At 44.4% G+C, this 20862-nt stretch overlaps 1 protein-coding gene across 1 annotated transcript in view; it reads right to left on the bottom strand.

Moving 5' to 3' along the window:
• Positions 1-20862, bottom strand: part of LOC137334837 (A disintegrin and metalloproteinase with thrombospondin motifs 20-like) — a 423984-nt gene that overhangs the window by 264997 nt on the left and 138125 nt on the right. The window contains exons 6-8 of the mRNA XM_067999860.1: positions 18184-18308; positions 17400-17440; positions 4924-5029 (exon numbers count right to left, since the gene is read on the bottom strand). Coding sequence (XP_067855961.1) covers positions 4924-5029; positions 17400-17440; positions 18184-18308 — 272 coding nt within the window. The remainder of the gene's footprint in view (positions 1-4923; positions 5030-17399; positions 17441-18183; positions 18309-20862) is intronic.

Below are 20862 nucleotides of genomic sequence, written 5' to 3'. Positions count from 1 at the left end.
ATGTGAGAACATGGCTGCCCAATCTCTTTGCTGGGGGATGGCAAATCAGAGGGATTGGAGAAAAATAAAAGTTACAAAAAAGGCAGAGTGACCTTTACTTAAGATTTCCATTACATTAATAAATCTGAAATAATTTTGACATGAGGTTTATATATAGGCAATTCCCCTCCACCAATTAATATATCTGCCAATAGTTAATTTGTTGCTAATCAGTAATTATTTTTGAGTTATTAGAAAGCTGCATGGTGCTCCATCTCCACAGTTGATAAAGCAACTTTCTGGTAAGTAGTTTATTTAATAACTCGAGCAACATCGAAAACAGTAAAGGTTACGAGTATTGAATCCTTTACACTAAGTTCTTTAATCAACGCCCAATTTTTTAGTTGAACCAGTTTTCAAAGCCATATAATTACATCACGTTACATCTAAAGGGAAAGAAACAAAATAACAGACAAACTCCAAGTTAAATAGGAAAGATCAGTAGTCTACAGGCCTGTAATTTAGCAGGTGTACGTGCAAAGTAAAGGAACAAAAATAAAAATAAGGCTCGGCAGTAAAATAGGCTGAGCAAATCCCATTAGGCGAAGCACAGAATCCTATTGGGCGGTGGGATGGCAGCGGGGGGGGGGGCAGGGTGAATGTGCGCGCGGGTAACCCGAATTATAAAAAGTTACCGTTCCCCACACGATCGCAACTTAATTGGTGGCCATTAATCTTGTTTCCAGGTTTGCCATCCGAAAGCTGTGCAGCGGACGGACTGCGCACCCACATGATGGGCTGTCAGCTGGAGCGTCTAGATTTAAAGGGCCTTTGCTCCAATGGATTTTGCTGAAGCAAGGAGACACAATGGAGCAGCACAGGGGCAAGGCTGCTCTAAGATTCAGCGATGCCTCACTTGAGGTGCTGCTGGCCGGGGTAAGGAGGAGGAGGGAACTATTTTACCTAGCCAACAGAAGGAAGAGCCCGGCCTCTGCCACCAAGAAGGCCTGGCTCGAGGTGGGAGAGGAGGTCATGAGCAGAAGCAACATATCCTGCACTTGGGTTCAGTGCAGGAAGTGTTTCAATGACCTAACTAGATCAGCACAAGTAAATACACTTACTGATTCTCCTGCATTCTGCGTTGCACATCACGCCCCCCCACTCAACCCTCACATCATTCTGCACTCCATCACATCACGCCTCACACCCACTTAAGGCTCATCCTCAACTTACCTTCACTTCCTCAATTCCCCATTTGTGACCCCCACCACCACCATTCACCCCAATCCTGATCCAATGTGATGTCTCTGTCCAATAGTCACCCTCTGATGCACCTCTTTCATGGTCAGCCTCACCCAAAGCAAGGCATTCATCAGCTGACCACTTCACCATCACTCACTCACACGTCTGTACTTTCTCCACTTCTAGGAGAAGAGAGCTTAAAATGCATTAGAGAGGGCGAGGACTGGAGGGGGGTCACAACAAATAGTGGTCCTCACAGAGGCGGAGGAGGAGGCCCTGCCGATCAGCCGCACCCTTTAGTGCCTGTCCGTCAGGGACATTGAGACTGGCACCCCACAAACGTCTGGTGACACAACTTTAACATTCATCACACACATGAATTGATGTTAACAGTGATTGGCATGTTCAATACCTCAGTATGCTCATCGCAACATGACACATCTGTGATGATGCTTAATATTGCCTTCTGTTCTCTTACAGGGCCTTCAACGACCGCTGTGACTGCAGAAGGCGATTCCTCAGAGGAGCTCAAGGCCTCTGAGGGTGCACCGTCACATCTTAGCGAGCCATCCACCAGTGCAGATACTCACACCTCGGTGGGTCTTATTGGTTAGTTAGTTGCGTTGGCACCTGGTGAGTCACCACACAAATGAGCACGATGGTGGCGGGGGCAGCTGTGGAGAGTCCGCGTCAGTGGGCGCACTCCTCTCCAGGCTATGCTCAGCTGGACGCAGATGCTGAACCCTGGGGGCCATCCTTTAAAAGGAGAACGATCGAGGGGCAGCAGCACATTTGCGAGGTACTGGAACAGGTGCCACGCACACCCTCCACAATAGTGCAGAGGATGGAGGAGTCCAACTCCTGCATTGGTGGAATGGTGGCACAGGTACATGAGGGAATCTCTGAGATAGTGCCACAGGGACGTGAGGAACTGTCTGAGATAGCATCGCACATAACTGCGGAAATATCTGAGATGGCGTTGCAGGTAAGTGCGGGAATGTCTGCGATGGAGACAAGGCTAGTCTCCATTGAGCTTCAAGCATAGCTCATAAGTGAGTCCATTCAGGCCCTGACAACAGCCGTATGGACTCAGAGTGAACAGCATTCTGCCACCTTAAACAGGCAGACAGAAACTTTACAACTGGGCTTACAAGGCATCACACATGTCGTCCAAACTGTTCTCCAGCAGGGTGGTAGGAGCGATGTGGGCCTGGTCCAGGAGAGGGATGATGACGAAAGGGGACATGGAAGTGGGGACGCCACTCAAAGCGCTCCCACGTCTCACCCATTGCCGTCCTCTCAACCAGTACCCACAATGTTGCCTCCTCTCCAGGTGGCCGAGTCTGCCCCTGCACGGGTGCAGGTGGAGCAGTCTTTGACGGGGCCCTTACGGACTCCAAAACCCAAAGGACGTAGGCCAAAAGCATCTAAGCGGTCCGGACATGGACATGAGCAACCTGCCACTACCTCTGGTGCAGCCACAGGGGATGGACCACATAGAAGTAGTAGGAAAAGAAGGGCTAAGGTTTTGTGATCACGAAGGATATGCACAAGGGTGTCTGACAGACTGTCATGTTTTTCATTTATATTTGGTTTTTGTTGAAGTCACATTAAATGTTATCATTCTCACCACTACTGCCACAACTTGCCCTTTCTTGACTGCCTTTTGTGATAGCGCCCTTTCATGTGCTTCATCATGAAAGGCTAAACTTGATGCCACCCGATGGGTAACTTTACAGTGGGTGTATGTGTAGTTGCAGGACTGTTTTGTGCAGGGGAGGGAGGGGGGTGCTGGTGTTGGTGCTGCTCTTTCCAGGTGGTCCAAGTGCTGGACTGTTCTCACTTTGTGATCTTATGAGAACCGTTCACTTATGAATGACTCCCTGACCTCATGTGCAGCCAGGTGAGCCGCTGCTCTGCCCATGGGTTCCTCCTCCTCCTTCTTCTCCTGCTGCTGTTGCACCTCCTCAATGTTCATTGCAGATATGGATGCTGGATGAGGCATGGGGCCTCATCAACCGGTACCCCTCTCTGTTGCGTCAAACTGTGCAGGACACAACACACTACTATAATGTGACCCACTCTCACTGGTGCGTATTGAAGCATTCCCCCAGAACGATCAAGGTACCGAAATCGCATGTTCAATGACCGATCTGGTGGCGATGTGGCTGTCGTTGTATCGACGCTGTTGCTCGCTGATGGGGTTCCTCAGAGGTGTCACGAGCCACGTGTGCAGGTGGTATCCCTTGTCCCCGAGGAGCCAGCCCTTAAGGCTGTTCGGTGCGTGGAAGATATCCGGGATGTTGGATTCCCTCAGAATGAACGAATCATAGCAGCTGTCAGGGAATCTTGCACACATGTGATGGAATCTTTGGCGGTGGTCACAAACAAGCTGAGTGTTGATGGAGTGATATCCCTTTCTGTTGATGAGCAGTCCTGGCTCGTATGGAGGTGCTCACATTGCTATATGGGTGCAATCGATTGCACCCTGTCACTGTGGGAAGTCAGCCACAGAGTAGAAACCCACTGCCCTCTCCGTCTGGCTGAGGTCATCCATGGGGAAGTTGACGTATTGCGAAGCCCTTCGAAACAAACCGTCGGTGACCTGCCTTATGCACTTGTGTGCAGACGACTGAGAGACCCCGGCGATGTCACCGGCGGCACCCTGGAATGATCCGGCGGTGAAGGAGTTGAGGGCAGTGGTGACTTTAACAACGACGGCTGATGAGATGCCGCCAGGCCCAGCCGGGAGCAGCTCGGCATGAAGGAGGCTGCAGATGTCTGCGACCACCTGGCGACTCACTCCCAGCCTCCGTATGCACTGATCCTCGGGAAGGTCCAGGAAGCTGAGCCTCGGTCTGTAGACCCTCTGACGAGGGTGGTGCCTCCTGTGACATTACTCCCTCTGTTGTTCCCCTCTCTGCTCTTGTGCAGGTGCCTGTGGCGCAGCACTGTGTTGTGGAGCTCCAAGTGGCGGAAGTGCAGGCCGTGCCTGGCCAGGATGGTGATGTTCCTCATCCTCGGATGTACTGGTGAATGCAGCCATTGCGTCCCCCATCCTGATGGTGTCAGTTTGAGGGGGTCCGAAAAGTTGGTAAATATGTGTGAACAGAACAATTCTGAGTGGAAACCAAGAATTTTCAGTCTGAACACAAAGAATTCCCAGCCAAAAGTTTGTCTGTGAGAACTGAATGCCCTGCTGCAATAACTCACCTTTTATCCCCATCTGTCAAACAGGGATTTAAATGTCCAAACGGCTGCTGGCTGCAACCCACTGACTTTCCCATGGCGTGTTTCACACAGCACGGGAAAGTCATTGAGGCAGCGTTAAAATCACTTGCTTTCATTCTTACTTAGATTTATGTACATTTCAAGTACTTTAAGTATTTGAATTACTGCTTTAGATATCGTCCCGCTGGCTTTAATTGCCGGCGGGACTTCCAGGTTCAGGAACGGCGCATGCACCCAGATGGCTCTAGGTCGTACACGTTCTTCAGTGCCTTGGAACTGAGATTTCTGCCCGCTCCTCAAAAACCCGATTTTCTTTGCTCCCTCGCTCCCAATGCACCTGTACTTGTCTTTTAAAATCGTGCCCTTTATGTCAGACAACTGCCCAGATCATATTCAGTTGCAAAACTCCATTACCTGAACAACACACTTATCCTACAGAGAAACAGCACTATAGACAACAAAAATACTTACACATGCCCAAGTTCATGCGCTATAGTAAAAGCAGCACTTAGACCATTCTCTTCACTAATGGAGCAGCTGCGATATGGATCGCACATTGTACCAAGCTCTGCTAATCCTGAAAAGAATGGGAATATACAGTTTAAAGTCAGTAACCGCTTTACTAAACTTTGCAGTTAGAGTTGCCTGCCTTCAGGCACATTCCGCCATTTCCCAAAAAAAACTTCATCTGAAGTAATAATAAGTCACTTCTTCCACTTCACCCTCCCCTGTACCACATACCACACCTGGTTTAAAAGGTGGCACATATAACTTTGAACCAAGGTGACTCCAAAATGGTTGCTAGAACATGCATGAGTATGACTAAGGATGATTTTCCTTCCAATGTTTCTTCCTTGCAGGAAGTAACGCATCGCCACATCCTACCATTGCTCAGCACAGTACGATGGGTTTTGTTGAAAATCGTTCCATCGATGATCGGAACAAAGCTGCAGGTTCACACAGGGTCTAAATGTTCTCATGTCACAGATTGAAATATTTTGTCTTTTGTCATCCGACATATCAAAATGTATACAATACCATTCTTTGTAAGAAGTCACTGCTTATTTGTCTTAAATGATTTTTCTCACCATTAGTATCACTCAGTGACCAACCAAAAGCAGTATGTTTCTACAAGGTTGTACTGGCCCTGTTGGGTCCTTTCCAGCCCAAAGATGGAGCACTTCCTTACCACAAAGTTTCTCTCCAATTTTCCCTTCCTCTGCCCTCCTCAATCGGGTACTATTCTGTGGGCAATCGTTATCCTCCAATATCTTACCCAAGTGTTTTTTGTTCGCTAGTGAGCCTCAATAGTATCAGCACTCTATCTGAATGTGTAGAACATCAGAGCTGAACCTGATCCTGACCTCACTAAGGTCTACACATAGAGTGGCTCTGTATCAGTCAGGAGTGGAAACCCTGGCTTATTTCCTTTCTTTAACTCAGAGCATTGCAGCCAAAGATGTTTAAAAGGAAAAATATGAAGTTTTCCATTTATAATTTCCATATTTTGCAAACCAATTTGAAAAAAAAATTATTTTCAAGATTTGTATTATTCCCTTCAGGCCACTTGCCTCCATAAGCTTCCTCGGACCAGGATATCAGAATAGTCCAATGTTCCTCTTCTTCTAATATTGGACTATTAATGGGAAACACTCCTACTCAAACAAGGCACTAAAAAATATTCTTTACTTAAGCACTTTGTGGGTTAGGTAGTAGGGAGGTGTGGCAAAACCCTTGTATTTAATTAAACATCAGATTTTGAAAATTAAGAAAATTCACGGCTGAGGCAAAAGTTTTGCTTGGACTTCAAATGAAAAAAAATAATGGAACTCAGTTCAACTTGATTAAATTTTGCTTAAAGTTTAATTGGCACTTGAGAAACTTAAAATGTTTTCTCCAATGAGCCTCAGCATTAAAATTAAAATGGCTGGTCCCATTTCAAATGAAGAGTTTAAAATTTCAACATTGTGTAACATACATAAAATGGAAGTCATGGCTCCCTTTGTGGGGAGGGGACGGGACTAGCAACAACAGAAAATTAACTTAAATGTGGTCTAGAATTCAGAAATACCAAGGGTCAGGAAGCAGATACATATCATCGTAAAATGGCTAGCTTCATAGAAGTATGGAAAAAGCTTAAATATTGGAGGTATTTGTTCAACAACACCAGAATGCCAAGTGAAACACCTTTAAAGACATAATGCTCAGTATGCAGGATAACTATATACCTAAGGTTAGCAGAGTGTAGTCTGACCTTAAATGGATTAACAAATTTATCAGAAATGAAATAAGGAGAAAATAAAACCTGTATGAATCCTGCAGGGAGAAAGGTGAAGAGGTTTACTGGGATCAGTATTAGACGTTAAAAAGGGACCTGGTGAAAAGCATAGTTGTGGACACAAAACATAACAGTAAGAAATTATTTCAGTACTATAACAGGAAGAGGAAGTCAGAGAAGATGTTGAGGGGATAGATTTTGCTCTGATTGGTGGGTTAGCGACAAGGTAGAAATTTTGCTTGCCCATGTGACTTCAATGGTTACCCGCTCAGATTTCCTGGCCCTCATTATTTTTGGCAGTTTCCTCCTCATGCAGATTTAACATTTTCAAGTTTGCTATTCCTTTTCCATTAGCATTTACCACTAAACATCTTTTCCTTTGCAATGAGAGAACACAGAGTTAAAGGAATGTGACTGGCAAGGATACTTATTATCAACCATATGTCTGTATGCATACCATTGCTCTCAGATCAACACCACTCTTTCAAGACTAGCCAAACCCATTATGCAGGCAATGTGAGTTCTGGAAGTGGTTTGGGATTAACATGGTGCATTACTTTTTCTAGAGGTTCACCTGTGAAGTAGGGGATGCACAAAAGGCCAGAGTTGAAGGAACGGAGAGTTCACAGAGGGTTGTAGGGCTGGAGGAGGTTACAGAGATAGGGAGGGCAAGGCCATTGAGGGAATTTGAACACAAGGATGAGCATTTTAAATTGGAGGCGTCAGTGAGCGCAGTGGTGATGGGTATTGGTTAGGATACGGGCAGCAGAGCTTTGGATGAGTTTATGGAGGTTGGGAGGCCAGCCAGGAGGGCCTTGGAATAGTTAAGTCTGAAGGTAACAAAGGCATAAATGAGGGCTTCACCAGCAGATGGGCTGAGGCAATGGCGAAGTCGGGGGATATTATGAGGTGTAGAAGGCAGTCTTTATGATGGAGGGGATATGGTGGCAAAGCTCATCTCAGGGTCAAATGGCATATTGAGGTTGCGAACTGTCCCATTCTGCAGCCAGGGAGGGGGATGGAATCGGCGGCGAGAGAACAGAGTTTGTGGCAGGGTCCAAAGACAATGGCTTCAGCCTTCCCAATGTTTAATTGGAGGAAATTGTGCCTCATCGTGGATGTTGGTCAAGTAGCCTAACAAGATGGAGGGAGTGGATGGGTCGAGAGAGGTGAGGTAGATCTAGGTGTCGTCAGCATACATGTAGAACCTGATGTCATGTATTTGGACGATGTCGCTGAGGGGCAGCATGTAGATAAGAAATAGGAGGAGGCCAAGGATAGATCCTTGGGAGACTCCAGAGGTAACGGTGCGGGAGCGGGAAGAGAAACCATTGCAAGAGATTTTCTGGCTACGACTGAATAGGTAAGAGTGGAACCAGATGAGGGCAGTCCCACTCAGCTGGACAATGGAGGAGAGGCATTGGAGTGGGATGATGTGGTTGGCCGTGTCAAAAGCTGCAGAGAGGTCAAGAAGGATGAGGAGGGATAGTGCACCAAACTGCTGCAATAGATATTTTGAGGATAAGTCTGAATACAACACTTTCACGGGGCTTTCAAGGCATAATTGGGACTATTCAGTCTGCAATAATACTGACCAGGAGCAGATCTGAGTCCATGCCCTGCGCCAGTGAGCTGCAAGGAGTAGTATCCGATGTTGTGGTTCCTCATTATAGTGACAAGATTCCCTCCAATTCCAGTATCTGAGGGAGCTTCAAACCTGGGCATAGTTCCTCTTGACAATGCAAGAGAAAGGTAAATGGAAGACGGCCCCTTAGAGAAAGCAGTTTCACTAAGAGGACAGTCATCTCAGTCTCCGAAGGATCAAGAGGAATCTTCCCAGCCACCCAGCCCTTAGCCGTGCAAAATTCAAGGAGCTCCTCATAGAAATAGTAAGTTAGGAGCTAAAGCAACAAAGGTAGGTGGAATAAAGGGTAGACATAATTGCAGTTAGTATATGTGAAAGTATTGGAAGATTTTGGTTACACTTGTGGAAAATAAAAATTATTTGACCACATAGACCCCATCCACTTCTGTGGATGGTTGCAACTTAATGGACTTGAATGATGACATGTGAGATTGCAACTTGGAGGCAAAGTATTGAAGCCTTTGGGGAATGCAGATTTTTATGAGGTGGTTGTGGATGCGAGGAGGACAAGCAAGGGGAAATTTTATTCAGCTTTGCAACTTTATTTAGTGTAAGTGCTCAGTTATAAGTGGCTGCTTCGTTTCTCTGGCTCAGGAGGATGTCTCTTCCGCTCCACCTGTTCCCCTCCTCCTGATGTGAGGATAAGGGCCTTCTCCCTCTTCTTCATCATCATTATCATCTCCTTCAGCTTCAGAAAGTATTAATCCTTTCTACAAGCTGATATTATGTAGAATACAGCAAGCAACAATGATTCTGAAGACTCTCGTTGAAGTGTACTGCAGGACTCCACCAGATTTATGCCTATGGTCTGCTCTATTAAAATTCTTCTAGTCCCATGGACCACATTATATTTGCTCTCCCCCTCTGTCTGCAGATGCCTTACTGGAGTCATAAGCCATGACTGCAGGGGATATGCCAATCAACCATCCTGAAGCATGGTTCTGAGTCATCATGGCTGGTTTGGTGGTTTAACACATGATACAAGTGGCGTGACAGCTTCCTGGGTAGGGCCTTTACATGTGTGATACAGGGATTGGCATCACACACTGGATGAACGTTTGTTGAATGAAAGCCTTTCCTATTAATGAAAGTAAGGGGGTTGTTGTGTGAGGCTTTCAATGCTAGGTGTTCTGTCAATTGCTGCTTGCATCTGTAGGAACCCCGCCAATCTACAGAATGGGAATGGTCGCTTTCTTTGTTTCACAGGTTTCATGGAGGAGATTATAAACTGAATAGAGGATCAGTTACCTTCTTTATACATTGGTGTGCCGCTGCCTGATCAATGTGACAAAGGTCACGTGAGGCTGCCTGGAAGAATCCAGTAGCAAAAAAAATTCACAGCAGTGGTGACTTTCACTGCTGAAGATTATGTTGTTCTCATGGTGGAAGTGGGCTGCAGGTCTTCAGCCAGCAGTTGGCATAAATCCCCAATAGCCTCTGGATGGAAGCACAGACTTCTGAGGCATTAACAAGCAGAGAATTAAGAATTTCAACATAAATGAGATGAAAGTCTTAGATAGGTTTAAAGGGTTCAAAACAAAGTTCCCTTGAGATGGAGGGGTATTTTTACCACAATACTAAGAGGCAAGAAGTAAGATTTGTGAGTCATTATGAGGGAGTTCAATAATGGGGAGGTTCTAATCGATTGGAAACATTAGAACATAAGAAATAGGAGCAGTAGGCCTTATCGTCCCTCGAGCCTGCTCCGCCATTCAATAAGATCATGGCTGATCTTCGGCCTCAACTCCACTTTCCTGCCTGATTCCCATATCCCTTGATTCCCTTAGAGTCCAAAAATCTATCGATCTCATTCTTGAACGTACTGAACGACTGAGCATCCACAGCCCTCTGGGCTAGAGAATTCCAAAGATTCACAACCCTCTGAGTGAAGAAATTCCTCCTCACCGTAGTCCTAAATGTCCGACCCCTTATACAGAGACTGTGCCACCTAGTTCTAGACTCTACAGCCAGGGGAAACAGCCTCTCAGCATCTACCCTGTCAAGGCTATTGTGTTGCTCATTTAAAAAATGGTAATAAAACAGACCCAGGTAAGTGGTCTTACATCACTGCCATGTAAAATGGAATTGATGAACAGAACTGAAGTTGAGGATTATCTGTATGATAATAACCTAGTGAACAGCATCCAACATGGATTCAGAAGGGAAAAATTCTGCCTGACTAACCTCCTCGACTTTCTGAGGAAGTGACATCTCAAGTGGATTGTGGAAAGCCCTATGACATGGTGTTCCTCAACTTCCAAAAGGCATTTAACAAAATTCCACACAAAAGATTACTATTTCAATTTCAAACAGTTGCTATACAGGGTAAAAAACTTGAGAATGAATAAGAAATGGGGTGAAAGGAAGCAGTAACTGGTACTTGTTTGAAGAGTTATGTCGAAGTGGGGTTACGTCGAATCACAAAAAGTTAACATACAGGTACAGCAAGCAATTAGGAAGGCAAATGGTATGTTAGTCTTTATTACAAGGGGGTTGGTGTATAAGAGTAAGGAGGTCTTGCTGCAATTATATAGGGCTCTGGTGAGACCACACCTGGAGTACTGTGTACAGTTTTGGTCTCCTTACCTAAGGAAGGATATACTTGCCTTAGAGAGGGTGCAATGAAGGTTCACTAGATCGATTCCTGGGATGAGAGGGTTGTCCTATGAGGAGGGATTGAGAAGAATGGGCCTATATTATCTGGAGTTTAGAAGAATGAGAGGTGATCTCATTGAAACGTATAAAATTCTTAGAGGGCTTGACTGAGTAAATGATGAGAGGCTGTTTCCCCTAGCTGGAGAGTCTAAAACTAAGGGTCATAGTCTCAAGATAAGGGGTTGGCCATTTAGGACTGAGATGAGGAAAGATTTCTGCACTCCGAGGGTTGTGAATATTTGGAATTCTCTACCCCAGAGGCCTGTGGTTGCTCAGTCATTGATTATATTCAAGACTAAGATCAATAGATTTTTGGACACTAAGGGAATCAAGGAATATGGGGATAGGGCAGGAAAGTGGAATTGAGGGAGAAGATCAGCCATGATTTTAATGAATGGCGGAGCAGGCTCAAGGGGCCGCATTGCCTACTCCTGCTCCCATCTCTTACGTTCTTACTTATGTTCTTATGGGGAGACTTTATGTGGGGTGCTCCAAGATCAGTGTTGTGTCTCCTAATTCTTCTAATTTACACTTACAACTTTAATTCATAATGACACCAAAACAGCAGTTAAATCTGGAGAGGTAGCTGAAGAAGTACAAAATATATAATTGGGTAGAGCAATGGCAGATGAAAGCTAAATATGGATGAGTGTAAAGTACTGCACATAGGAAGGAAAAATGGGTGACTCTCGTACTCCATGAATGCTGTTGAAACAGTTAGGGGTGAAGCTGAAAAAGACAAATTGGTCTTAGTAGTCTCAGCGTTTGACATTGTTTAATGACTGGAGAGGAACAATCAACACAGCAAATAGGGCACTGAGCTACGGAGCCAAAATAATAATTAGAATGGCGACATGCTGTTGCAGTCTTGATGAAAACTTGGGCTTTAACCAGGGCAATTCAATATTCCTGGCTATAACATTTTCAGGAGGGCTAAAGAAAAAAAGGGAGGGGATGGCCTTAGAAATTAAAGACATGGTTACAGCGATAGAAAGGAAAGTTTTTATTGATGGTGCTGCTCAGACGGAATTTACCTGGGTTGAATTAAGAAATAATAAAGGATGTGTTGCCATACTTTGTATCCGTCTTCACAGTAGAGGAGAAGGATAAAAGAGAAACAAAACAAATCAAGAGGAGGAATTTATTGGATTTAAAATAAGTTTAAAAAATGGTACAAACATCCAGGACCTGATGGTTTCCACCCCAATATTAAAATAAATAGGTCAGGAAATCGCAGATGCGTTAGTCATAATTTTCTAAAGCTCTCTTAATTCAAGAATTGCATCGTTGGATTGAAAAAATTGCAAATGTCAGAGAGAGAAACCAGGTAACTACAGACCTGTCATTCTAATGTCAGTTATGGGGAAGTTACTGGAATCTGACATTAGGAATTGAGTGATTGAGCACTTGGGAAAGTATGAGCTGATCAGATAGAGTCAGTATAGATTTGTGAAGGGTAAATCATGTTTGATTAATCGACTTGAATTTTTTGAGGAGGTCCCTAACATGGTGGATAAGGGAGTATCTCTGAATGTTATTTATATGGACTTCTAGAAGGCATTCGATAAGGTTCCGCACAGGAGACTATTAGGAAAAATAAAAGCGCACGGAATTGGAGACAACCTTGCGAAATGAGTTGGAAATTGGTCGGGAGGTAGGGATAAAGGGAACGTACTTTGATTGACGGGATGTGAAAAGTGCTGTATCCCAGGGATCTGTATGGAGCTTCAGCTTTTCACCATATTTATTAATGACTTGGATGAAGGAATGGAGAGTTGTATGTCAAAATTTGCAGATGACACTAAGTTGGGAGGCGCAGTAAGTTGTAGAAATGAGAGTAGGAAGTTACAAAGGGACATAGATAGATTAAGTGAGTAGGCAAATGGAGTTCAATGTGGGGAAGTGTGAGGTCATCCATTTTGGATTTAAGAAAGACAAATCAGAATATTTTCTTAATGGTGAGAAACTAGGAACTGTGGAGGAGCAAAGAGATTTGGGTGCCATGTATACAGATCACTAAAAGCTACTGGACAGGTACAAAAAGTAATGAAAAATGCTAATGGGATGTAGGGAGGAAGTTATGCTTCAGTTGTATAGAGCCATGGACAGATCCCATCTGGAGTCCTTCATTCAGTTCTGGGCACTGGCCTTCAGGAGGGGTACAGCTCAGATTCACCGCAATGATACCAGGGCTTAAAGGATTAAATTACGAGGACAGGTTGCATAACCTGGCTTGTATTCCCTTGAGTGTAGAAGTTTGGTGGGTGATCTAATCGAGGTGTTTAAAATGACAAAAGGATTCAATAGGGTAGATATAGAGAAACTATTTGCTGTGATGGGGAAATCCAGAACAAGAGGGGGGGGGGGGTAATATTAAAATTAGAGCTAGGCCATTTAGGAGTGAAATCAGGATGCACTTTTTCAGACAAAGAGTAGTGGAAATCTGGAACTCTCTCCCCAGGCTGTGGATGCTGGGTCAGTTGAAATTTTCAAGACTGAGATCGATAGATTTTTGTTAGGTAAAGTTATGAAGGGATAATGGAGCAAAGGTGGGTAAATAGAGTTCAGTTACAGACCAGCTATGATCTAATAAAATGGTGGAACAGGCTCGAGAAGTTAAATGGTCAATCCTGTTCCTATATAAGTAGATTATAGATCATTGAATGGTGGGAAAGAAACCGAGGATGAAATTTGCAGATAGCTTAGAAAGTTTATAATGGTAACAGAATTATAATTATGGGGTACTTTAACTATCCTAAGGTATGATGTGGAGATGCCGGTGATGGACTGGGGTTGACAAATGTAAGGAATCTTACAACACCAGGTTATAGTCCTACAGTTTTATTTGAAAATCACCTGACGAAGGAGAAAGCATCCGAAAGCTTGTGATTTTCAAATAAAACTGTTGGACTATAACCTGGTGTTGTAAGATTCCTTACATTTATCCTAAGGTAGACTAGGATAAGACAAAAGTTGTGGTTAGAATGAGGAGCAATTCTTGAAATATAGCTAGGACTGTCTCCTTTATCAATACATTGTATGTACAACTAGGAAGGATGTCGTGACAGAACTAGTTCTGGGCAATGAAGCAGAAAAAGGAAGCAGCCTGAAGCTAGATGAAGCTAGATGAACACTTGGGAAACAAATGTTGGACTGGAACCAAGCTAATTTCAGTGGAATAAAAGGGGATTTGGCCCAGATCAATGGGTTGGAACAAATAGCAGATCAAACAATAAACCAGGAATGGGAGCTATTTATATGAAATGGATAGGGTACAGGTTAAATGCGTTCTAACTAAGAATAAAAGAAGTGCATCAAAGGCTGGGCTCCATGGATAGAGAAGTTAGAAAAAAAAGGTTTAAAAAGGTGATATAGGGGGAATGGTACAGAATCATAGAATCTTACAGCACAGAAGGAGGCCATTGTGCTTGTGGGGGCTCAGTGAAAGAGTCATCCAATTAGTCCCACTCCCCTGCTCTTTCCACATAGCACTGCAATTTTTCACTTTTCAATTATTGATCCAATTCCCTTTTGAAAGCTATTAATGAATCTGCTTCCACCGCCCTTTCAGGCAGTGCATTCCAGATCAAAACTCGCTGCAAAAAAAGACGACTTCTCCTCAAAATTTCTCCTCCTCTCCCCTCTGGTCCTTTTGCCAATTATCTTAAATCTGTGGCCTCTGGTGACTGACTTTCCTGCCAGTGGAAGCCGATTCTCCTTATTTACTCTATCAAAACCCCTTATAATTTTGAAAACCTCTATTTAATCTCCTGTTATCTTTTTCTTCTCCAAGGAGAACAATCCCCCAGCTTCTCTAATCGCTTGACATAACTGAAGTCCTAAAAATAGTATAGTTTTTAGAAGAAAACTATAAGAAATATAAAATACTTAGCTCTGGGAACCAGCAGCATAAAAACCCACTGACGCCAATATAAAGGGGTCTAAAGAGACTCAGTGTTGTAATTTTAAACTTGAATTTGAAACAATGCTTCTAATGCTGAGGCTCACAGGAGAAACAGTTGGAAATGTTTTAAAGTGCTGATGATTGTTTTAAAAATGTTTTAAAGGGCATATTATTGCTCGATAGACAAAGTAACTGCCAACAAAAACAGAAAATGCTGAAAACATTCAGCATCTCTTTTCTCCTGCGTGAACGGGGTTGATTTTAAATCCTCCCCGCCCGCAAATGGGCTGGCCATTTACTAGGCCCTGTTCCCACCTGGGAGTAAAAACCAACCCTAACGTTTCAGGTATAGACCCTTCAACAACTCGCCCCATCTCTCTATGGACGCTGATTGATGTGCTGAATATTTTCAGTTTTTCTGTTTTTGTTTCAGATTTCCAGCATCTGCAGTTTTTTTTTGCTTTTTGATGATACAATAACTGCTATGACTGGCATTATAAACATTTAGATGATGGAGGCTCTGCAGCACGGAATCAAAGGCAGGACTCAGCATTGCTCCAAATTGTGAAATGCATGAAGATTAACAAAGTGAGTACCAGCGAAAGTCAGACAGTTGGTATCAGTTCAACATAATGCAGATTCAGAAATCTGGGCAATCAAATTATCGAGTACAATTATAATGGGAAAAGGTTACTAATGGGAGAAAGTTGTTTGTGCCCTAGACATTCAAGTTAATCAGACACAGCGAAACCAGTTCTGTCTGCATACAGCCTAATCCTGTTAATTCATTATAGTTTTCTTTTTGTTCAGAAAAAAATTGAATTATCCAGTAACGTGAATTAATAGACCAGCACAGGAACAGTTTCTTGCTTGAAAAACATTCAAATTAACATATAAGAGGAGTAGACTGTAAATTTTGTGATATCACTTTTGAGAGTTTGGCTGCAAAGCACTTAGTGAAATCCGGAGTATGTGCAAAGGCGCTTTAAGAACATAAGAAATAGGAACAGGAGGAGGCCATATGGCCCCTCGAGCCTGCTCCACCATTCAATAAGATCATGGCTGATCTTCTACCTCAACTCCACTTTCCCACTCTATCCCCATATCCCTTGATTCCCTTGGTGTCCAAAAATCTATCGATCTCAGTCTTGAACATATTCAACGACTGAGCATCCCCAGCCCTCTGGAGTAGAGAATTCCAAAGATTCACATCCCTCGGAGTGAAGAAATTTTCCCTCGTCTCGGTCCTAAATTTCCGACCCCTTATCTTGAGACTATGACCAATAGTTCTAGACTCTCCAGCCATTATGATTTTCTAAGTGCCCTGATACTACATCCTTAATAATAGATTCTAGCATTTTCCCTATTACTGATGTCAAGCTAACTGGCCTGTAGTTCCCTGTTTTCTCTCTCCCTCCTTTCTTGAATAGTGGGGTTACATTTGCTACCTTCCAATCCAAGGGGACCATTTTAGAACCTAGGGAATTGTGGAAAATCAAAACCAATGCATCCACTATCTCTGCAGCCACCTCTTTTAAAACCCTAGGATGTAGGCCATCAGGTCCAGGGGATTTGTCGGCTTTTAGTCCCATTCATTTCTCCAGTACATTTTCTTTACTAATGTTAATTACTTTAAGTTCCTCACTCTCATTAAGCCCTTCGTTCCCCACTATTTCTGGTATGTTTTTTGTGTTTTCTGCTGTGAAGACAGATACAAAATATTTGTTTAACGTCTCAGTCATTTCCTTATTCTCCATTATAATTTCTCCTGTATCAGCCTCCAAGGGACCTATGTTTATTTTCACTAATCTCCTTATTGAATTTCTTTATGAATCTGTTCTCGTCTCACCCAGATCACATTTACAGAACAGCGATTCCACTGGCAAAGAGAGAACAAGAAAAGAAACAAAAACACATTGAGGAGCAAAAACACGGAAAGAAAAAGAAAGAAAGAGAGGTAGAGAGAGAAAGAGAGGAGAAGAAAAAAAGCCAAATAAAGAGAAAAGGGTGCAGAAAGAGTTTGAAAGTTACAGAAAGAAAAAGAGGCAGAGAGCGAAATTTGGTGAAAGACTTCCCATACAGAAGGACAAACAAAAGGGCAATTTACTTGGAACAGTGGCATCAAAATCTGCATGGAAACTATACATTGCAAAAATCATTATTACAAAACAGATGGAGGGCATTGCATTCAAATAAAACTCCAGTTATAGCATCTACATTTTAGATAATTGTTCAGTTGAGCAACTCTGAAACACCCAACCTTTCATCAGAACTGCATTTTCGTGTATATTTAACAGGACTGAACAAGCAAGACCAAATCATTAATTTTACGCTGAAACAATACAAGGCAATTCGAATCTCATCACATTCTAAGGAATTACTTCACTCCAGTTTTATTAGCATTAATCTTGTACAGTAAGCCCACTCTGCATGGTTAGCTGTGAAAGTTGGTCTGTTTCACTTACCCAAAGTATCACACTTGTTTCTAGCTCTACAAATGTCTTCCCTAAAATCAAACAAATTAAACTAGATAAGAATTTTTAATAAAGAATGAAATTCTGATCAGTACTGACAGAGGAAAGTAAAGTACAACCTCGCGGAGGGGGGAGGTTAGGGGGTAAAACGTTACTCGACTATTATTAGGAACTAGAAGTAACGTGGACTGGGCAGGTACTGGACCCTGAGGTTCAGTGGGCAAGTATCCAAGTCACAGACAGGCGAAGAAAGATCTCTTCCCCCTCTTGTCAGTGTTGCTCAAATTTGGAATTCAGTGCATCCAGAGTTTAAACTGAATATGTCAGTATGATGTGAAAATTAATCTGGACTCTTGTCATTACTGTTTGGAAGCATCAATGATGATTAAAGGAGAAGCAAAGTTTGCTTTCAATCAAATCGACAGCTGCCCAGAGCTTTCCTCATCACCGGTGGCTGATTCTGATCATATGCCCTGAAGTGATGGTTGCAAGCAATATATTACACCTTTGTTTTTATAACAGTACCCAATTCGTGAGTTAAACAGTACTGACTGAATTCCAAACACAAACCTATCCAGCACAGGCCAGCGAAGTACTTTTTCCTATTTTGTTTCGTTCTATTTTGCTGGTAATCCACATTTTATTTGCACTAAATATATTGAGGCATATTTATCTTAGAAATCATCAAATAAAGAATTCAATGTAACAATCTAGAATCAGGCAATAGATATTGAAATTAGTCATCTGGAAGCCCAGGTATTCGTGCAATAGTTACCTAGTGATGAGGACTGCTGTGTCATGGTGAGATGGGTGAGCATCATCCAGGGTGTTCTGTGTCTGCTGCCACACACAGAAGTTATGAAGAGTTGTAGCTGCATTAAAACTGATGGATGGTCCTTCCTGAATAGGTGCAGAATAAAAGGCATTAATAATGTGGAGTGGGATTTTATTTTTTGCCTGCAGGTTTTTAAATCCCAGCAGCAGCAGTTTAAAACGGAGGGTATTTTTGAAGGAAAAAAATTCAGTGCAATTAGCATTCAAGCCAGACATCAGCATTTCACAATGACGGTTGACGTATTCAAAGTCAGGGGGTTCGATTTTCCAATGAAGTAGTGGGTGCATTGGGGGCGGGGGGGGGGGGCTCCGAAAATCACGGAAATCCCGAGCGGGTTCAGATCCCGGCTCCAACCCGTAGACTTCCAGGTTCCCCAATGACGCGTCTGCGTGCGCGCGAGCCTCTCAAATGTGGAAATCCCACCGGCAATTAAAGCAGGCGGGACGATAGTTAAGACACTTATTTACATACTTAAAGTACTTAATTTTGTCCACATTAAGGCAGAGGTCCGATTTTGAAACATCCCCAGCTGTGAAAAACACTCCATGTTCTGCCAGATGTGTTTCAGCCAGCAGCCAGTGGGACATTCAAATGCTTGTTTGACAGATGGGGAGAAAAGGTGAATTCTTGCAGCAGGCACTCAGTTCTTTCAGACAAACTTTTGGCTGCGAGATCTTTGTGTTTTCAGGAAAATTCTTACTTTCCACTCACAATTCTTCTGTCCACACATAATTAACTACTTTCCGGACCCCCTCAAACTGACACCATCAGCATGGGGGGAGGGTGCCATGGCTGTATTCATCACTACATCTGAGGTCGAGCAACATCACCAGCCTCGCCAGACACGGCGTCCACCTCCGCCACTTGGAGCTCCACAACACAGTGCTGCACCACAGGCACCTGCACAAGAGCACAGAGGGCAACAACAGAGAGAGCGACGTCGCAGGAGGCACTACCCTCGCCACAGGGTCTACAGACCGAGGCTCAGCTTCCTGGACCTCTCTGAGGAGCAGTGCATACGGAGGCTCAGAGTGAGTAGCCAGGTAGTCGCAGACATCTGCAGCCTCCTTCTTGCTGAGCTGCTCCTGGCTGGCTCGAGCAGCATCCCCTTACCTGTCACTGTCAAAGTCACCACTGCCCTCAACTTCTTTACCTCCGGATCATTCCAGGGTGCCACCGGGGACATCGCCGGGGTCTCTCGGTTGTCTGCACACAAGTGCATAAGGCAGGTCACCGACGGCTTGTTTCGCAGGGCCTTGCAGTACATCAGCTCCCCCATGGATCACCTCAGCCAGACGGAGAGGGCAGTGGGTTTCCACTCTGTGGCTGGCTTCCCACGGGAGCAGCGTGCAATCGATTGCACCCATACAGCAATCCGAGCATCTCCAGGCGAGCCAGGACTGTTCATCAACAGGAAGAGGTATCACTCCATCAACACTCAGCTCATTTGTGACCACCGCAAAAGATTCCTTCACGTGTGCGCCAGATTCCCTGGCAACTGCCACGATTCCTTCATCCTGAGGGAATCCAACATTCCGCCCCTCTTCCACGCACCGAACACCCTTAAGGGCTGGCTCCTCGGGGACAGGGGATACCCCCTGCACACGTGGCTCATGACACCTCTGAGGAACCCCATCACCAAGCAACAGCGTCGTTATAATGAACAGCCACATTGCCACCAGGTCTACAATTGAGCATGTTATAGGGCCGCTCAAGATGCAATTTAGGTGCCTTGATCATTCGGAGTGAGCGATTCAATACGCACCAGACAGAGTGGGATGCATTATAGTAGTATGTTGTCCCCTGCACAACATGGCACAACAGAGAGGGGAGGCCCTCTCCACATCTGCCATCCACATTGAGGAGGAGGCGGAGGAGGAGAAGGAGGCGGAGCAGGAGGAATCCGTGGGCAGAGCAGCGGCTCACCTGGCTGCTCGTGAGGCCAGGGACTCATTGATGTGTGAACGGTTCTCCTAACATCAGAAAGTCTGAAGAGTCCAGTCCTCAGACCACCTGGAAAGAGCAGCACCAACACCAGGCTACCCACCCCTCCCTGAACAACAGTCCTGCAACTACACATACACCCACTGTAAAGTGACCCAATGAGTGGCATCAAGAGTCGCTGTTCATGGTGAACCTCATGAAAGGGCCCTATCACAAAAGCCAGTCAAGAATGGGCAAGACATGGCAGCAATGGTGACAATCATAATATTTAATGTCGCTTTAACAAAAACTAAATATAAATGAAAAACATGACAGTCTGTCAGACACCTTTGTGCATTCCCTTCGTGCTCACAAAACCTTCGCCTTTCTCTTCCGACTAATTCTACGTGGTCCATCCCCTGTGGCTGCAGCAGAGGTAGTGGCAGGTTGCTCATGTTCATGCCCTGACTGCTTAGATGCTTTAGGCCGACGCCCTCTGGGTTTTGGAGCCCGTGAGGGCCCCTCCAAAGACTGCTCCAGCTGCACCTGTGCAGGGCAGACTCAGCCACCTGGAGAGGAGGCAGCATTGTGGGTACTGGTTGACAGGGGGGCAACAGGTGAGATGCAGCAGCGCTTTGAGTGCTGTCCCCACTTCCATGTCACCTTTTGCCATCATCCCTCTCCTGGACCAGGCCC

The sequence above is a fragment of the Heptranchias perlo genome, chromosome 18 (assembly GCF_035084215.1).
Source record: "Heptranchias perlo isolate sHepPer1 chromosome 18, sHepPer1.hap1, whole genome shotgun sequence".
Lineage (NCBI taxonomy): Eukaryota > Metazoa > Chordata > Chondrichthyes > Hexanchiformes > Hexanchidae > Heptranchias > Heptranchias perlo.
The sequence above is the reverse complement of the archived record's forward strand: the minus strand, read 5'-3'. Positions and strand labels throughout refer to the sequence as shown.